The sequence below is a fragment of the Lissotriton vulgaris genome, chromosome 5 (assembly GCF_964263255.1).
Source record: "Lissotriton vulgaris chromosome 5, aLisVul1.2, whole genome shotgun sequence".
NCBI classification, from domain to species: Eukaryota; Metazoa; Chordata; class Amphibia; order Caudata; family Salamandridae; genus Lissotriton; species Lissotriton vulgaris.
Window position 1 is genome coordinate 1046016451 of NC_141693.1, and position 19074 is coordinate 1046035524.

Sequence of the window (19074 nt, forward strand, 5' to 3'; positions counted from 1 at the left end):
TTTTGCAAGGACAAACTAAAAATTTTGTGAAAAATTTGCTAAACATCTATTAAAAAGCAGGAAAAATACTGTTTGTACCTGTAAAAATAGTGAGTTCACCTTTCCGATGACCCTTCAGTAGTTTGTTGAGTTCAACAAACCTGGTCCATTTTATTCCAGCAACTTGCTCTACATTTGCAAGCTCCCCAAAGACTTCTTCCCGCAACTGTCGAAAAGAAATAATTGACTTGTGAGAAGCAGGAATAGCAGTCTTGAGGATTTTATTCAGATTTAAACCCTGGGATAAAGCATCCAGAGGGCAAGGCTGCGTGTCTCCAGGTCTGACAAGATTGCAACGTTTCATGTTCAGCTTTCTAGCAAATATTTTGGAGGCTTCCCATGAGCGGAGGTCACTCCCCAGCCAAAGTGTGATCCTTTTGAACTGTTCTAAGTAAGGAAGAAGAATTGGTGGCAAACAGTTCTCCCCACGGGGTAAAGCTACAGTCGGCAATCCAGTAGCCTGGCTAAGAGCTAGACTGTCTACCTCTCTGCTAGTGATGACCACTTCATTGTCTCTTCTAGACATCAGATGCAAGCCAAATAGGTTGTGGTAGCTGCCTGGCCTTGGTAAAGTTGTATCAAAGTAATTTACTTGTTCCCCTCTGCATTCAGCAGAAAGCAGCTTTATACCCTTTAAAGTGGAGTCCCTTGGACTGTACCATGGGAAAACCAGAGTGTTTGTGGGTTTAAAATACTTGACTCCAAACTTCTTCAGTGTAGCATTTGAGATCTTGGAGATACCGAACATGATCTTGAAGAGTTGGGCCTCCTTCTCTTCCAAATCTGAGAACCAGACAGCCTTGTTGTAAATCCTGTTCACCTCCATGATGTCTAGCTCGAGATCAGAGTCGTTCTCCAAATAGCCAGCCGTGGTTTGTGGGCTCAGGCATGGTAAACCTTCCTTCTGAAGCAGCTCCACGCTGTCCTGAAAGTCCTCCCAACTTCCTTCCAGCAGGGTGGCCTTGCACAAGAAGCGCCCAGTGGTTTTGTCAATGAAGAGTCTGAATTGATCTTTTTCAGCACCCTCCACGAACAGACTTGGGGTGTGCAAGCAGCTATAGCCATCATGAAATGAAATGTTCTTAGACCTCAGGTACTGGCGGATTTCAGTGATGGAGATGGGTGGTAGGGTGGAGTCCAGTACTGAGAGCTGATCCTTCTTTAAGTTCCTGCGGATGGGCTCCTGCAGATAGGAGAAACCTTTAAGAGGGCTTGGACAAGTCCGGCAAATCTGCATCATCCGACAAGGAGGAAGGGAGAATGTGAGCAATACACTACAAGAGGAGCCCAAAGATGGAACTGTTGGATGCATCAGTCTTCTTCTCGAAAGCCGCAGCAGACTCCATGTCTGCATGGAAGGGCCCAACCATTTATACATGATTCCTATTATTCCCCTAACACTACACAATGCGTCGTCAGTTAATACACGAAATGTTCTTGTAATTGAAATGCCTGTGTAGTAATGATAAAATAATGCAGACTGATCTCAAAATGAGTGAAGCAAATATAACGTCGGAGCAACTGATCCTACAATGCTACTGATGGATGTTAAAAGTACTTACATAACAACATATATCCTTTGATCTGCCATAATATTTAAATCAATGCGGAAAGCATAATTAAGTAAGACAAACAGGCAAGATGTTACCGTATTCCAAAATAAACGGAGCATTCATCAAAAAAAGTCCTTTCTACTTTTTAAATTAGATTAAATCCACTCCTATAAATTATCTAGTTCGTTTTCCATCTTCCGTTTTAATTTGTATACACGAGTCATTTTCCAAAACGTAATAAAATTGTGGCCCCTGCCACATTCGGTCGCCTGTTGTCGCCTTAGACTTCCAGTTTTGTGTCCGGTATAGTGGCAGCAGACATGATTAGCCCCCAGGATTACAGGAGTCTTAAACCAATAGACAGCAATTTTTTTGATGGTCCTCGTTTCAGATCTCCTTCAAACGTCAGCCGGTCGTCCCCAGAGTGTATATGCATTTTATCCATAATTAGCGGCACGGCACGTAACTACATTGACTTTTGGCGGGATGTACAAATACACGAACGCAATCTGAAGGACGGCTGCACCGTTGCTCACATGTGTCCAAAGCAAAAGGCATACCAGGGAAGAAAGACTACTAGGGCAGATTCCTTAATGTTGACCAGACACTGCTACAGTAAAAGAAATATTCCACGAAATGTCGTATTAGAGACACATTTTACAGCAGAACAGATGCCGACTAAAAGCCTTCGTTTTGTCCGTCCGTCAACCCACATAACATTTATAAATCTTAAAATAGCACGTTAATAGAGTTTAATAAAAGTTTTGTCATAAAGCCATAAGTTAAATGTGAATATATACCAACTCTTTAAAACCTCTCCCCATGAACATTTGTGAAAGGCACTCTCAAATAAAAGAGCTAATATTGCTCTTATTTTACTAATTTTCCTACTTAATACATGTTTCGATCAAAGTACCTACACAGCATTTTCTTCCAAGATGGCCGCCGCATTTGTAGCTATTTTTAAAGGTCAAGTTGACAAGATGAAGCCCCTTAGCTAAATAACAATAAGTCTTATAAACATGCAGAAAGGCGCATCTTCAAAAAAGAATATATAGATATATGTATATTTAGGCCCAGGAAAAGATTTCAGTTCGCCATTATGGAGAAAAAGATTTGTTTTACTTCAAAATAAGCTACGTTAACATTACGTCTGTGACGCCAATACACTAGAATGCACTATTTCAATAAAGACTCGAAAAGTTTACTTTTCCTTTGATTATAGTAATGACCTGTCTTTACAAGGAATGAGGTATTATCTTCCTATATTGTCTTTTGTGTAGTGGAGCTGCTACTGTTTAAGATGGATGGTTTTCGAACAGAGGAGGACGATTTTCCAAAGTATTGCTTCCTCTCTGTGCGGGTTGCTGGTTGGTGAGTCTTTCTTCTGTGTCCATCGTGTCGCTTCTCTGCTCCCTGCCGTGTGTGTTTTCTACTCCACTGACAGTGCTGTGCGGATCCCAGTCTGCAGCATGACCTCCCGTGGAACCCCAAGCCGGTTCCTGCAGAGCGTGCTGCAGAACGGAGTAGGACGATACATATGCCAGCTCAAGAGGCTCACCCTGGTTTTCAGCAAGGACGCACGGAATTCAAGGGGTGCCAGGTGAGGACTATTGAGAGATAGGGCGAGGGAGCAGCGCTAAGCTAGAATAGGTGTGTGTACACTGTTCCACAAACCCCCATGTCTCGTGTGACTTCTTAGTGTTCTACCTTTGGAGTGAACAGTTCGTACTATTACTAGAATCGGTGTATAAACGTTGCTACCTGCTAAGTGCTGATGGCTAAAAAGTGAAGGTCACTTGCATAGGTTTTACTTGTGCAGATGTATCCTACAACACGTGAAACATATATCATCTTTCCTACAGCGGCTGACTGCTCGCCAAGCAAAGACAGTTCTCTTGGTGAATATCTTATTCAGCATACAGGTCGAATTTTCAATAATTACAGTTGTTGGGACTGTGGGCAGCTGATGGGGAAGAAACCTTTGGATGCCACTGAAGGAGCCTGTAGGATGCAAAGGGAACCTCCTCAGATTCATGAGACGGAGCCCATAATCTACTGCTGCTTAGTCCAGTGGATATTGGGTAAAGAAGCCTGTGAGGTGACGAGGAAGGATCCTAGGAAGTGCAAAGAAAAAACCTGTGGCTTGGTGGGAGAGCCTGTGGGGTGCAAGCTGTAGCGTCTTGCGATATTTTATGACAGATCCCTTTTGGCTCTCAACTGACTCCGTAGAGCTATGACATAGGTGTCAGAGCACAATGCCATGAAAGCTTGTTTTAGAATATTGAGTTTGCAGTTACACGCAATAATAAGCTCTGTGTGTGACGTGGTCATTGGTAGGTACCTTGACTGGGAAGAGGGTACAGTTGGCGACAAGATTGGGGATAAGTAACCTGACGAGCGACAGTGCTCTCCCAGATCATTTCCTGAGGTCCAAGCAAACTGCTCGTGCATGCCACATGACGCTGTCAAAGAATGGAATTGGTGCTTCATGCATGTGGAGTCAAAGTGCAACTCCAGCCGCTGTAAAGCAAGTGAAGACAACCGAAGCATTGCAAAGAACTTACACATTGTTTTATATATAAAGTACAAGCACTCATTCCGATGGGGTATCATGACACTAATAAGTGCACTATCTTGCAACTGTGAGAACTGAAAACTTAGGTTTTGGATCATTTGCTGAAATATATTAAACTTTAAAAAGTTAAGTTTTTATTTTTTCCTAAACCACAGGTGGTTATCAGTCAAGCAAAGGTCTAAGGGCAAGATGTGTGTTATGTTGGAATCTTACCTGTTTATAAGATTCTCCGCACGCTCTGCTCTTTCCCTGTGTTCCGTGTGGAACATCTGGTACACAACACTCAATAGCTGACAGTTGTTCTGCGCTTTCGAGGTGGTCGGATGCCAGGTTGCTTTCTGCTATTAAACTTACCTGAATATGGCCTACGTCTCCTGAGTTGTCCTTCCACCGCCGTAAGAAGCATCACAACAATGTGCCAGTTGGCCGCTGCCAGATGTGAAAACGAGTGGCCACCAGTTCTAGCTTTTTAAAATGTGTTTGTCTTTGGCCAGCACAAGGTTTGGCTTGTAAAATTTCTCTTTAGTTTGAAGAATTTCGGGCTTGGTTTTAAATAGAGTCTGGTGTGCATGATTAAGAAGTGTAAAGCTAGCTCTTTTCCTCATTGGTAGCCAGTGTAGGGGTTGCTGATGCTGAACAGTATCTATACAGATTGCAGATCAGCTTTAGCGGCTGTATTCTGGATAATCTGGAGTGTGGTAAAAAGATAATAGACTACACCCACATACAGAGCATTGCTATAGTCCAATATGCTGGTTATCAGAGTCTAGACTATTGTTTTACGCCTGTCGACTGGTATCCATCAGAACAGTCGTCTCAGTAGTTTGAGTATACCATGACATTTTTGCAAGTGGCCTTAACTTGCTCCTGTATTGCAAGTGAGCCGGCAATAATAACCACAAGATTTTTTGCTGATTTCTTGGGTATTGGTGCCTCTCCTAGAGATGTGGGATACCAAAATGAGTACCATATTCGGTGGGCTTTCTGAATAGTAGAATCTCGGTTTTGTCGGAATTGAGTTTCAAACAATATTCTGTCATCCAGTCTGCTACTTCTGAGAGACAACTGGTTAGATTATTTCGAGTTTCCTCATATTGCTCCCCCATGGGGATGACCAGTTAATAAGTATCGTCCACGTATGAGCAAATTTCAAAGCCCCATTTTCTTAATCACCTTAGCTAAGGAGGAAACTAAAATAATAAAGTCAGACTTGGAGAGGAGCCCTGAGGGATTCCGCATTTGGATACATGAGGGCAGGATCAAACAGTACTCAACTGGACTGTGCTTGATTGTATTTAATACATTTGCAGAGTTTTGTAAAGCGCAAACATGACCCATCAGGGTGTCCGAGCGTTGTACGTAGAGTAGTCAGGTGATGCATACAAGGTAAAAAAAATCCATGAAGCTAAGTGAGGGAGCATTGCAAACAAATACAGAAAACCACAGTGGCTTGGTAGATCCACGAGCCAAAGGAAGCCACATGTAAGTGATCGGGCACAGTGATAAAGAATCACGAGTAATTAATTATTCCTAGTAGAGGAGACCGTTTAGCAGAAACTTTTTTACTTCAATTTTGAGGTGTTTGTCCTTGTTTGTGGTTGAAGTGCGTTCCATATTCTTGTAGCAAGACCAGATAACGAGTGGTCGTATGTATTCTTTTTATTGAAGTTCTGTGGTTTCAGCAGTATGGAATTAGAGCTTCTCGAGAAGCAACTTCCCACAGATGGTTAAGTGTTCTGACCAGGTAGACAGGTGTGTTGTAGTGCAGGGCTTAATGAATCATGCAAGATATCTTCAACTGTATTCTATCTTCAAGGTGATCCTCCTGGACCTAAGCGCAGCCTTCAACACCGTCAACCACGCAATACTGGTCCATAGGCTTAGGGACCTTGGTATAGCAGAGACGGCCCTGTCCTGGCTGGAATCCTTCCTGAACGACCGGTCATTTCAGGTAGCGGACGGCAATTTCACCTCCAGGCCAACTGCCATACACTGCGGGGTCCCTCAGGGCTCGTCCCTGAGCCCGACCCTTTTTAACGTTTACATGTCCCCCCTTGAGAAAATTGTTGCCCCATTTGGAATTAAGCTTTTAACTTATGCTGATGACACTCAGCTGGTGGTCTCTCTTAGTCAACATAACCAACCCCCCACTAATCTCTACACTTGTCTCAGTGACATTTCCAAATGGATGGACATGTCCCATCTTAAACTCAATAGTGGAAAGACGGAGATCATGGTTCTGGGCAACCAATCACACTTCCGCCCTGAGTCCCTGTGGCCACCTTGCATGGGCACACCACCTAACCTAAAAACATGAGATCAAGAGTTTAGGGATTTGGCTGGACGAGGATCTTAGCTTCTCCACCCAAGCAAGGAAAACGGCCAGCGTTTGCTATGGTCTCCTACGGACCGCCAGAAAAATCCTTCCCTTACTTCCGGCCCAATCCCAAAAACTACTGATTCAGGGCCTTGTGATGTCCCGTCTGGACTACGGCAATGCCCTATATTTGGGGGCCCCCAAAAAGGTATTGACAAAACTCCAGACGGTGCAAAATACTGCTGCCCGCCTTCTCACAGGAACACACCGCCGCTGCTCAGCCAAGCCAGCCCTCAAAGCCCTGCACTGGCTGCCCATTCAGGAAATAGTGCACTACCCATAAAATCTTGCAGGGAAAGGACCCACCCATCCTAAAGGACATTGTCACCCCCTACAGGACTAACAGAACCCTTCATTCTTCACATGACAATCTGGCATCCGTACCCAGGATCAAAAAAGCCCGCTCTGGAGGCCGATTATTTGCATACAATGCCTCCAAGTTATGGAATTCTATACCCTCTGATATTCGGGCTCAGCCCAATCTCCTTCCATTCCGTAAGGCACTCAAGACCTGGCTGTTTCCATAACACTTCTTCCTCAATCATAGTCATATCTATCACTAGTGCTCGGATCCTCACGGGCAGCCATGCGCTTTACAAATCTGTAAAATAAATAAATAAATAAATGGTTGACGTCTGGGGTGATGTGGTTGAATCTTCCTGTGATGGTAAAGAAGCCATACATAAAGGTACCATGCTGCCACGCAAGACAAAATTGTACAATATATTTAGTGTTATGTTAACGTTGAAAGTAGAGTCAACCTGGTGTGTGAGGCGCAGCAGCTGATAAACATAACTTACCAAATAACGCTACGAACGGAAGCGCTGCGTGGTGGAGATCAACCAGGTGTTACAAAATGCAAATTTATATTTATACAAAAAGAAATAAATGACTTACTCAATGCCCTGAAGAGAGTCGCTATACTAACGCATTCAGTAAAGCTGGCTCAAGGAGAAGTGTTCGAGGTTGTGCTTACGGATCTTGTCTGAAGCAATCCATTCAAAAAAGTTGCAGAGTGGGGCTCGGATTAACTTTCGAGGTCTTCAGAAAATAAGGAACTCGGAAACGCCTCTCGGAATAGTGACATTTTCCAGATTGCTGCAAAGATATCAAAATTTCCAGCTCTCATTAAATATGCTTCAGAGGCCAGCACATTGCAAGGTCTCACAGATAAATTGCAAACACTAAGTCACAAGGAACCACCCACAGCGCCATTAAGTTCCACCCTGGCCTACAACAATGCTATTTTTCTGAAAACATCACCACCTTTCAATACTGCCAAAAAGCAAAATATTGATGGTCTGCTTAGATAGACATTTGATGACTTCATTGGTGCATTCAAACAGTTTGATAAAAAGATCATGTATCTCAAAAATCTTGCTGGTAATGTTGTGAAAGAAGTCATAAAGAACTGATGAAAAAACAAAAATATTGCCAGATCAAAGAAACACTGAATCTAAGGTTCAATCCAGTTCCAAACATTGATTACGAAAGATACATTGTCAAGAATGTCAAAAAGTTGGTAAAACAATTAATGGATTTATTGACAGACTTGATACACTCATCAAACACTGTAAATTCAGTGAATTTAATGATGCGGAAGCTATGTGACTTAGAGTTCTTGATGGATGCTTGTCAGATTCATTTCGATGACGAATACTGAGAGAAACATATAGTCTGGAGCGAGTGTTGATGGCTGCCAGAGCTGAGGAGCATGCTGAAAAACAAGCAGCTGACATGGATCCCAGAGGTGCCCACAGTGAATCAGTCATGATTATAAAATGTAAGCAAAAGACTGAAGGTCACAAAGTGCTGTCTACTAGTAAAAAGAAGTTTTCACACGAAGGTAAATGTTCTGCCATTGGATAGATATGTAAAGGCTGTTAGGAGAACCCTTTTGTGGCTGTTCAAGCGAAGGAAAAAGCAAGTGCATCATGGCACGAAGACAGAATGGCCGCCAGGGTATTACAGATGCAAATTTCAGCGCACACCCACTAGGCAGAGCAGTGAGATAATTTGAGGCAAATTGACACCGAACAAAGTCGATTGTCATCTAAGCAGTTAGTTTTCTTCAATATGAAGTGAAAGTGAGGAAGGCGGTTGCACCATGTCAATGGTTTAACATTTTTTTTTAAATACAGATTTTATTAAGCTTTGCAAATCATTCAAATGCATTACAAGTATCGGAGTTCCTTTTTTGGTTTTTCTCACATTCTTATGACTTAGTTTACATGTCTTTCTTTTTGTTCCAAACATTGTGTTACATTTAATTACCTTGCACTGACATTTATCAGTGGTACTTATCTTAATATTGATGTTACGTATCAGACATAGTATATCAAGCATTATCCGTATGTTGCTTATCATTTTATAACTACCCCCACCCGCCCTTAAATAACCCTCTTAACAAGGAACAAATCAGTGCTTAATTTGTGCCGGTGCTTTCTGCTGCTTAGCACCGGCATTATTATTTAGGGCCTGGTCTACACGCAATAACTGTCTCCCCTGGCAAAGAGATTATATGACTCTGTAATGGTTTAGTCAGCGGTGCGGTGCCTGATTGGGCTGTATTTGTTCATGCTGTAAAAATTTTAAATTAGGATGGAGTGGCTGCTCACTTTATCACGAGGCACACACACACCACCAGAATCTGCCTGGGTGGGAGGATGTCATCCCCGTCCTCCCTTCTTGTCTTTGAATAGTCAAGCGTCCCCCACCCAGTCGGATGGACCAATGCCAATCAGAGTCTTTGCTTTTCTCCCGCCCCAGTGTAATGCACAGCTGCAGCATTGCAAGCAGCAGGCCTAGAAATAAAATCAAAACAAGGCAGTAATTGTTTCACCTTAGTTTATTAACAAATGCTTTGGAAGCAGGTCTGTCTTTTTAATGGTTTTGGTACATGCGTGTCTGGAAAAAGTGCCTCCTCTGATTTCATTCTAGTGCTTGTTTTATGTTAAAGTATTGAGGTTACATGCGGTGCCTGAAGTCTCACATCTTGGCTCCGGGTCGGGTCTGTACTAGACTTCGCCTGGATCTTAACCTCGTCACCTATACCAGAATGGGTTTTCATGACTCCTAATCTGGTTTGGGGGCAGCTGCCAAGTGTGCTAAATATCTTGACTTTTGTTTGGGCTTGCTTTTGGAGTCTTAGACAGCCTTCGTTCGGTGCCTCTGCTGCCAGGAGTGCCCAACCTTTGGACGTCGACTTGTAAAGATTTCAGGCCTGCTAGTTTATCTTTCGTCATTGGCATCCTGTCACTGTAGTAGCGCACACTCTTTAAGGTACCCAGAGCCATTATCTTCTCTAGTGCGTTTGTTCGCGCTGAATCGAATATCAAGTCAAGTATCAATTATACCATTTGTTTCTCCTTTCAGAAAGGGGCAAGCAGTTTCTGCGGTGCTGGTAGCATACACTATAAACTGATACCACAAAGCAAACATTGTTTTAGGTACCAATGATGTGGTCTGTATAGATGATTAATTGCTGCTGATTGGTTTATGCACCTTGTTAGACACTACCACGGGAATAATGCGATTCTGTGGCTGCAGCATTTTTTGCTAAATTATGCGTTTGCCGCATTGGCCACATAACCCATAGTCTGCTGCATATTCTGCAGATTTTTGCACACAAACAAAAGTTTCTACCTCAAACGGATCAAAGAACATGTTGGCCTGTTCCAGTACAGTGGAAGGCCATTTGGAAAGGTTAACAGGTCACATTTCAGTTGTATATGCTTATTGCTGTTGTTCGTAGTGAGGTGACATTTTTGCGCAGTATTACCATGTGTAAACGAAAACAAAAGAATGAAGTAATACTATCTCGACATGTACTGCATTTCGCCGTATGATTTACCTTTTTCTTTCACATAATTTAGCCAACCGCGGCACATAATTTGGTCCTTCACTGTCGCGTAATTCCAGTGCCCTTTCTTTATGGGGACATGCGTAAAGCATAGTCAAGGTGCTAAAGGGAATTAAGTTATGATACACACCAATTCAAAGTCTTGAAATACCATTATAAAATCGGCACACTAACGGCCTCTTTCTCAGAGGCACAAAAATGTAAAGTCGACCACAAAATATTTGCGCCCCGATTTAAAGCAAACTTTCATCTCAAATTACACTCAGTCGCTCGGTTTGTGTGCTCGTAGTTTCCTGCAGGTAATACCTAGAAAAATAGTGCAGCAAAAACAATGTGCTGAGAGTAATGTGGCCTTGTATTCGTCACTAACAGGAGGATGCTGTCACTTGGATAACATTGACTGAGTGTGTTAAATGCTCATAATCATGTACAATTAAATTACTGCGATAAACGTTTTACACCGTTTACGTCTAGTGACTCACATAGTTTAAACAGATATATATTGTTTTCTTCTGGAAGCAACAGCTTGAAGGAAAGCATTGTTTGCTCTGCCACAATTCATTTGCTTATCGGCTCTTGTGGTTTTTTCATGTCCACATTTTACTATATTTTTTAGAAATGATTTAACATTGGTGTTACACTCTGCGTTGCGATCACGTTATAAGGCAATTTCCAACAGTGGTAACTTTCACATTGTGAACGCGTGTGCCGTTTGTTGTTTATCACAACACTTCATGAGGTGAAAGTGTACTTTTTAACTCTTTTCTTGTTCTGGCATATAACGGCTTACATATGTTTTCTTTAAAAGAGATAGCTTTTGTGCTCCTGATCGGCTGTTCAACAGTGTTTGTCAAAATGTATTTCTTTTCAGTTTCTTCATATTTTCTTATAAAATAGAGGTGGCATTTCTTGTGTACTACCTACAAGCCGTACTATGCCAGTAGGAATGTTGGCCCTACAGATCGACACTCTTCAATCTACTAAGTGTGAGTCTACAGGTTTGTTGTTTCCACAGATGTTAAGTTGGAAGGAATGTAGGGGAACAAGAAATCATGGCAGTTTGATACTCTTCTCATATTGTAATAGCTATCAGACCCAGGAATAAAAAGAAACCTAAAAAAAACCTATTTGTGGCAAATGTAAACACACATTGGTTTTATTTTTATTTTTCAGTGCAGTATTATACAAGCAGGGAGAGTACTCATGATTAAGTTTCCAACTGGTATTGAGCACTCCACATTTAAACCGTACCAGAGCAGTAGGCTAATTTTAATATAATGCAGCTGAAATGCTAGTTTGGTTCTTTTGCTACTTAACTCCTTTGCTGCGTCGAACGTTCAGCACCCAGTGCTGAACGTTCGAATAACGAGCGCTGGCCCGTCGGCCAACGGCCGTTCTCAGCACTGGGGAGGTAGCGTTGCCGTCAGGCGTTGGCCGACGACAGAGCTTAAGGGGTTAATCACAGAGATGGGTCCCTGGGCTACAATATAGCATATGTGAGAAACTGGGTTGTTGGTGAGGAGTGTGAAACCCTACTCAAGAAACAACCACAATCTTTGATTGAGCGAACCACCAAAAGTCATTAAATTAACCTATGCTTAACTCCAGGGATGATAGTCTTTGCTGTCCTGATAATTAGAAAGCACATTCAAAAATGTCATAAATTATAAATCAAATGTAACATGGACAGTTGTTTCTCGTCCCCCACACATACTTCAGAAGATGAATGCATATGGGATGTGTAAGGGACTGCGGATGGCGTTTGCGCACGGTGTGGATGTTTGGATGTATAGATCAACGTGCTGGGGGTTCTCTGAATGTTTGTAACTGGTACAAAAAGTTAAAAAGCAGTTAGCTAAAACACAGAACTGTTTGAGGGTCAAAGATGATGTAGGCCACTTAGCAGTAAAGAATTATCCACCATAGTGGCCTAGTGGTTGTTATAGGTGATTTCTATCGTTTCTATGTAGTGATGAGGGCTCTGACTCCATCTAGTGGGTTTCAGCAATTCTCTTCTATCTCTACTTCTATTGAGAAGGTAGGTCTTCTACGTCAATAAAGAGCTACCAAAGGTAGTTAGGTATTAACCTTGGGGAAGAGTAGTGGTGGAAGTGGGCCTTTGTCTGAGATCAGGACCCCATCCTGAAAATTCTGTGCTAGTTGTGGCTGGAGTCAATTGACTAAGTGGGTGAGGCCAGTAGAGGAGGTGGGTGTGGCCTCCTGAATAAAATAGAGCACCTGCACTTAATATTTTACAAATGAAGCACTGGAACAAATAAACTCTGCTGCTGTGCTGTAGATACCCCAACATTAGTATATAATACTACGAGATAGACTTATCCAATATCGATGGGGAGGAGGGGGGCACAAGGGAGGCGGAGGGAGGGAAGGGGGAGGGACGGAAGCAACCCCGGAATCTGGAATAGTCGTAGCATTAATAATCGGTGATCATCCGTCAGGTCCTCCAGTGTGTCCCGAGAACCCTCCAACACATCCCCTGTGTTTGCTTTGAAATGTTCTAATAGTTGCGCCCATTCCAGGGAGGCTGGTCGTTTTCTCAGCCCTCTATGTTCCTCGCAATGAAGCGCCTCCCTCTCCGCCACGGCCCATCTAAGAAACTCCTCCCTCTATTTACCTTTGTGCGGTGCCGTGCAGGATTTCCAGCGCTGAGTAATCAATTTTTTTGGCATGCATCAAGGCTAATCCCACAAAGCGGCGCAGTAGCTCCGCCTTCTTGGGGAGAGGGAATAGGCCCAGAAGGCAGGTTCTAGAGTATTATAAGGGGAATGCTCCTTTAAGATTGAAAGGCTCTGCGTAACCTCTGACCAAAACCCTCCCAACACGGAACAGGACCACAAAATGTGAATAAAATCAGCCAGAAGAGACAGTAGGAAACATTTTCTGGATTGCCCTCGGGTTGAGATAAGCCCTATATAGTATGAATGATTGTATTGCTTTTAGGCACAAATTACGGGAGACCAGTCGAGGGTGTTCTAACATTTAGGCCCATTCCCCATCATCCAATTCCCTTACTAGGGCCATTTCCCATTTTTGTTGTAGAGACAGTAGTGGAGTGCCCAAAGTTCCCGGAGCCCCCGGTATAGCCAGTCAGTCAGTCAAAATACACTTTATTCGATTTTTGTTAAAATCATAAAAGACAAGAGAAATACATACATTAAAAACATTTCAAAAATACCCACAATTCATTTTGTTTTTACACAGTGTCCGTAAAAGAGTCACTTAATTAATCACCATACTATATAAAATAAAGTTACAGTTAATATATTGGTTTTTAGTTTAAAACAGTACAGTTCTAGGGATTCTTTTGTTTCTTCCTCTGTATGCGGCTGTTAGAAAACTTGCTACACAAAAAGTGACGTGTGCATCCGGTAATCTCTGAAGATAAAGCAAGGCTGGTCTCACTTGTATGAAGCCAAGAATTTTCAGGAGGGGAATTAGATATTTTCTCCTCTCCGTGTTATGAAATGCACAAAAAAACAGAAAATGGAGAGTGTCCTGATTAGAAAACTGGTCACACTCACACGGTGGTGCACGCTCCGGTTTACCCCACGTGGGGAAGGTGCCTAATGAATAGTGGATCAGGTTCATTCTAAATCTGGTTAGCAAAAATCTGTGCAAGGGTTTAGAAACGTATTGCAGGTATGGTTCCATCGAGGGGGAAGAGGACAAAACCAAGTGTGCTCTTACTAATGGTTTGTTAACTTCAGACTCCTCTCTCTCTAAGCGTGTCCTCCCCTGGAATTCCTTCTTAATCCATGCAATGTCTGCTTTCCTAATTATTGACGGTGTTGTATATAGGTCAGGTCTCCCGAGGGCAGTGAATGATGACTTTATGTATCTCAACCAGGGTATGTTCATTGCCCCCTCCCTTGCAGTCACATCTTTAAGAATTATATGGTTTAAAGACAGCTCAGTATTTAACCAGGTATTGGCCCAAAAAAGTAAAGGGGCCAATTTCAATCCATCTATAATATAGGGTAGGCCAACTTCTTCATGTATGGAGTAAGTAGGTGTGGAGTTTGGAACCGACAAGATTCTTCTAATAATCTTATTCTCTACCCTCTGCATACTGTCCAGGTTGGTGTAACCCCACAATGCTGCACCATATGAGGCTATAGAAATGCATTTACTTTTGTAAACTTTTAACACAGCTTCCATTGGTTTAGCCCCTAGTCTTTTAGTGAAATCCATCAGGGCTGCTGTGGACCGGGCTAAAGAAATATGCTTGGCCTTAATTTGCGGGACCCAGGAGCCCTTCTCATCAAACAGGACCCCTAAGTATGGAAAAACAGGGACCCTGGAGAGAACCTCGCCTTTACAGAAAAAAGTTTTTGTGTGTGATTTATTTTTCTGTGGACCCACGATCATTGTGTGCGATTTGGTCACATTGATTTTTAAATCTAATTTGGCCATAAAGGAACCAAAAAGCTCCAAAAGGGTCTGTAGACCAATGCCCGTGCGGGCGATGAGAACAGCGTCATCCGCATATAGGAGAGCCGGGATCTGCTTCCCACCTACCCGCGGGACATCAGCGTTGCCTGCTAACAGGGACTTTCCTAGATCATTAATATAAATGGTGAATAAAAGTGGGGCCAAAATGCAGCCTTGTCGGACACCCTTATTTGACCTAAAGCTGTCAGAACATCGCCCTTCCCTGGTTACCCGGACCTTCGCAGTAAGTCCTTGGTGCAAACTTGCTATGAGAGCCACCAGGGAGTCCTCGATACCAAGCTCACGGAGTATAGCCCAGAGCTTGGCCCTATTAACCAAGTCGAAGGCCGAGGAGAGGTCCATAAAGGCTAAATATAGTGAGCCCTCCCCGGCCACCGTGTACTTAGATATTAGGAGATGTAAATTTGAGCATTGCTCTAAGGTTCCCCGTTTTTACCTAAAGCCATATTGAATCTCTGCGAGGCCCCCACAGAGCTCCAGGTTTGATCTCAATTTAGTCAGTAGTACTCTGCCCAGGATCTTAAAGGCAGAGTCTATTAAAGAAATTGGGCGGTAGCATCCCGGATTCTCCCTATCTCCTTTTTTAAAGATGGGTACTATGACAGATGTATTCCAAGTTTCTGGAAAACATCCATCATTTGTTGCCCTAAAAACATTTGTGAGGATTTTAGACCAGGTGGTTGGGGCGTATATAAAAAAAGTCTACCGGGACTCCATCTGGTCCCGGAGCCTTATTCTTCGTGGAGTCCGTTATAGCTTTATATACCTCCTCCTCGCAGAATTCTACTGCCGCTAGCCCACTGGTCAGTCCTATATCGTTTCCATTCACAGAGTCATTACCGCCATATATGTTTTTAAAATGATCAACCCATTTCTCATCACTGATAATGCAGTCCGAGATAGTGTTAATCTCCCCAGAGAAAAATTGGTTATTTATAATGTCCCAGAATCTCTTACTATTACGTAGTATATCCACGTCAAGCAAGTCATTCCAGGCATTTTTTTTAATTGTGTTTTTCCTATTTTTGATAGCCAATTTGTACTCCCGTCTTAATTTAGAGATTAAGGTTTTATCCCTCGGCTTTGCTTTAAGTGCATTTTTCAGGTCTTTATGGGCTTTAGAACAATTTCTGTCAAACCATTTGTGAGGCTTGGGTGGCAAATTGGATTTGGGAACTGTGAGTTCTTTAGCTATTTGTGAGCAAATAGAGTTAAAAGCAAAAACAGTCTCTTTACTAGTGGCATTTTGGTCTAGACAAATACACATGGGTTCCTCTATCTTTGGGCACAGGGAAGCCATGAAGGTTTCCTGGACCACCTTACCCCACTTAAGCCGTCTGCCCTGGTCACTGGGCACCGTCGATGTGCAAGCCCTAGGAGAACCCAGGTGTTTGCTCCATAAGTCACTCCAGTGAACCTGTGCAGAGACTGGATTGTGGTCACTATGTGGGGAGGCAGTTACCTCATATATCCCCATCTTAGAGGTTAAGCCCTGAGAAACAAAAATGAAATCTATCACAGACCCACTTTCAGACCCTTTATAAGTGGGCAAAGATTCATCACTACCAGTGCTGAGGGGTTCAAACATATTAAGGCTAGCAAGGAAAAATTCAAGCGCCTCCCCCGCTTTGGTGTGAACAAAGTGCAGATTGCCACTTTCAGTCTGACCCTCCAGGTTGCCTAAGTTACATTTTAAAACACATTTTTGAATGTTAAAATCACCTAAAATTATAAGATCGAAATTAGTGCAAGATTTTTGACTGTAATCGTTAAGAACATTTTCCAAGTGATCCACATGGGCTGTGTCTGTTTGTCTAACCCAGGAATTATAGAAATTTGAGACCACTAGGACCCGCCCTGGTGAGATAGTCCACTCTACCATTAAAATATTTGGGGAACCAGACTCTAGTTGTTTAAACGTCCCTGCCAGTTTAAGTGAGAAGAGGAGAACTAGTCCACCCTTAGCTCTTCCTGCACTACTTGGGGTTGCAGGTGTAGTAAAACTTGTGAACCCATCCAACCAGAAAGTTGGTGAGGTGTCCCATGTTTCTTGGAGGGCGATTACGTGGTTACTGGCTATGAAGTCTACCCATGTGGGATCTAGTCTTTTAGCTCTAGTGCCCGCCACGTTCCAGCTAAGGAACCGACATGGAGTGAGTTCCACCTCCCCTAAGGAAGCTAAAGGCGGTGTCTGAGTATGTGTTGGTTGTTTATTAACTACAAGCATAGGAACCTCCGCCCTATCTATTTGGGTTTGCAGGGCCGAATGTCTTTGCCCCTCTAGTGTTTCTGCTTGGGCGCCCTTTTCTATGATCACCTTAGAGGCCTTATCTGTTTGTCAATCCACCCCCTCTAGGCCGTTTAGACAGTTGAACCGATTATAAATTGGGAGAAAAGGTGCCGGTCTACCCAAGAGTGGCCAGGGATGAGAAGCCTGGTGACGCCCACTACTTCTGACTCTCTCCCATCTATCATGATTTGGGGGTGGGTGATGTGGGCCTGGGGTATTAGGAAAGAAGAAAGACACACGGAGGGTATGGATGGTAGATTCCCTTGATATGTTTTCCCCTTGGCATATATGCGACACCGTACCCCTGTCCCTGAAACTCACCAGAACACAGTCCCCTATGATGGATTTCCGGGTTCTCCCCACCCATGGGACCCTTCTTACCATTATAATCTCATTGTTAAGGTGTCTCGGGAGGGGTCTATTTTTATTTAGCCACTTAATAACCCTAGTTTTTAGGGCACAAAAATCCTCTACTTCTCCTTCATCAAGTGGCGGGACCCCTGCCATAACTACTGTAAGATCATTAGTCTCGGGGGGTAGGTTAGGGCGACGGGGTCTTGCGGGGGGCATTTTTAGGTGGTCCGGAATGTTATTGTCTATCGTATGTGCCTGAGGTACTGATACAAGGGGGGAGTTAAGCGTGTTAGTATGAGGTGAATTGGTAGCTACAGGATTTGATTTTAGGGATTTTTGGGGGACTACCCCATTTACAGCCTGAGATGGAACTGGCGCTGGGTTATCTACCCTGGGTTTTGACCCTTGCGAGGCAACAGGGGTGGTGATGGGTGCTAAATCGCTTTCCTGTCGGCCACCGCGAGTTTTCAGACTTCCCAATGTGGCCTCCAGTATGGTTAGTCTGATCTCGATCTTTTTTACGCTTTCACTGATCGGGAGTAACAGTGACCTTAAGAGAAATTCCAAGTTTCCCAGCGGCACAACAGAGAGGGGGACATTAACACTGCTAGTTCCTGCATCTGTGCTCAAGGCGGGAACTATAACTTCCTGCGCATTTGATTTTGGCGGTGACACTGCCAGTGGTTTTACTGTGGATACAGAATGTTTTTGAGATTTACCAAAGTCTAGGTGTAGAATCTTGGGTTTACTACCACCCTGCACTCCCTTTGCCCTTCTCCTGCGTTTTTTTGGGGGTGGTCCCGGGATTACTTGTGTGGTGACTACTTTCAATTTGGGGTGCCTATCTTTATGTGCTGTGGGCGGTTGTGAAGTTAAATCCATAATCCCCCTAACGGGACTGGAACTAATAGGTAGAGCTGTGCTCGCAATTTCAACTGGGGAGGTGTTCGTACCCTCCCTTAACAGGAGTGGAATATCCTCAATTCGAGTTAACTCCTCCCTTAATGTAATAGATTGTTCTCCCATGGGGGTGTTTTTCAAGTTGTCCACTGATCGTCTCCGTTCCGCCCTTAACCTTGACAAATTTCCCTCTTTGTCCACCTCCCCCACAGCCCGTGCAAAATAGTTTTCAAGAGTCCCGCTTTTCACTCCACCCGGCTTCTGGGGGGTACTCTCCCTTGTCGGTGAGGGCATGATTAAGCTCCGGGAGGGTCAGTCAGTTATGCCTCCCAGGGCGGGTGTAGCAAATTAATAAGTCCAATAAATACCTGCACAAATGGGAAACCAAGAGAGTGGGCCCAGCCCGGCCTACTCCGGCCGATGACGGCCTTGGACGGTCCCGCCCTTGTCCCGGGCTTCTCCCGGCGCTACCGCTCGCTACCGCGCAGCGGTGATGGCAATGTCAATTTATGTACAATGTAATGGGAGGGGGAGGAGCAGACAGGGAGAGCGGCCCAGGTGGTCACAATTTGGGCAGGCAGGCGCTCCTGGGAGCTGTAGTCCCGCTCCTGCGCCTGCTCTTCACTCGCAGCCCCGCCTGACAGTCTC

General features: G+C 43.7%; 2 protein-coding genes across 2 annotated transcripts in view; one reads left to right on the top strand and one right to left on the bottom strand.

Moving 5' to 3' along the window:
- TWNK (twinkle mtDNA helicase) overlaps window positions 1-2156 on the bottom strand; it is a 116269-nt gene extending 114113 nt beyond the window's left edge. The window contains exon 1 of the mRNA XM_086922679.1: window positions 79-2156. Coding sequence (XP_086778805.1) covers window positions 79-1417 — 1339 coding nt within the window. The 5' untranslated portion in view covers window positions 1418-2156. The remainder of the gene's footprint in view (window positions 1-78) is intronic.
- An 818-nt stretch (window positions 2157-2974) lies between these two features.
- The window catches only part of MRPL43 (mitochondrial ribosomal protein L43), a 135870-nt gene continuing 119770 nt past the window's right edge, over window positions 2975-19074 (top strand). The window contains exon 1 of the mRNA XM_086920269.1: window positions 2975-3195. Within this exon, the coding sequence (XP_086776395.1) occupies window positions 3065-3195 (131 nt within the window). The 5' untranslated portion in view covers window positions 2975-3064. The remainder of the gene's footprint in view (window positions 3196-19074) is intronic.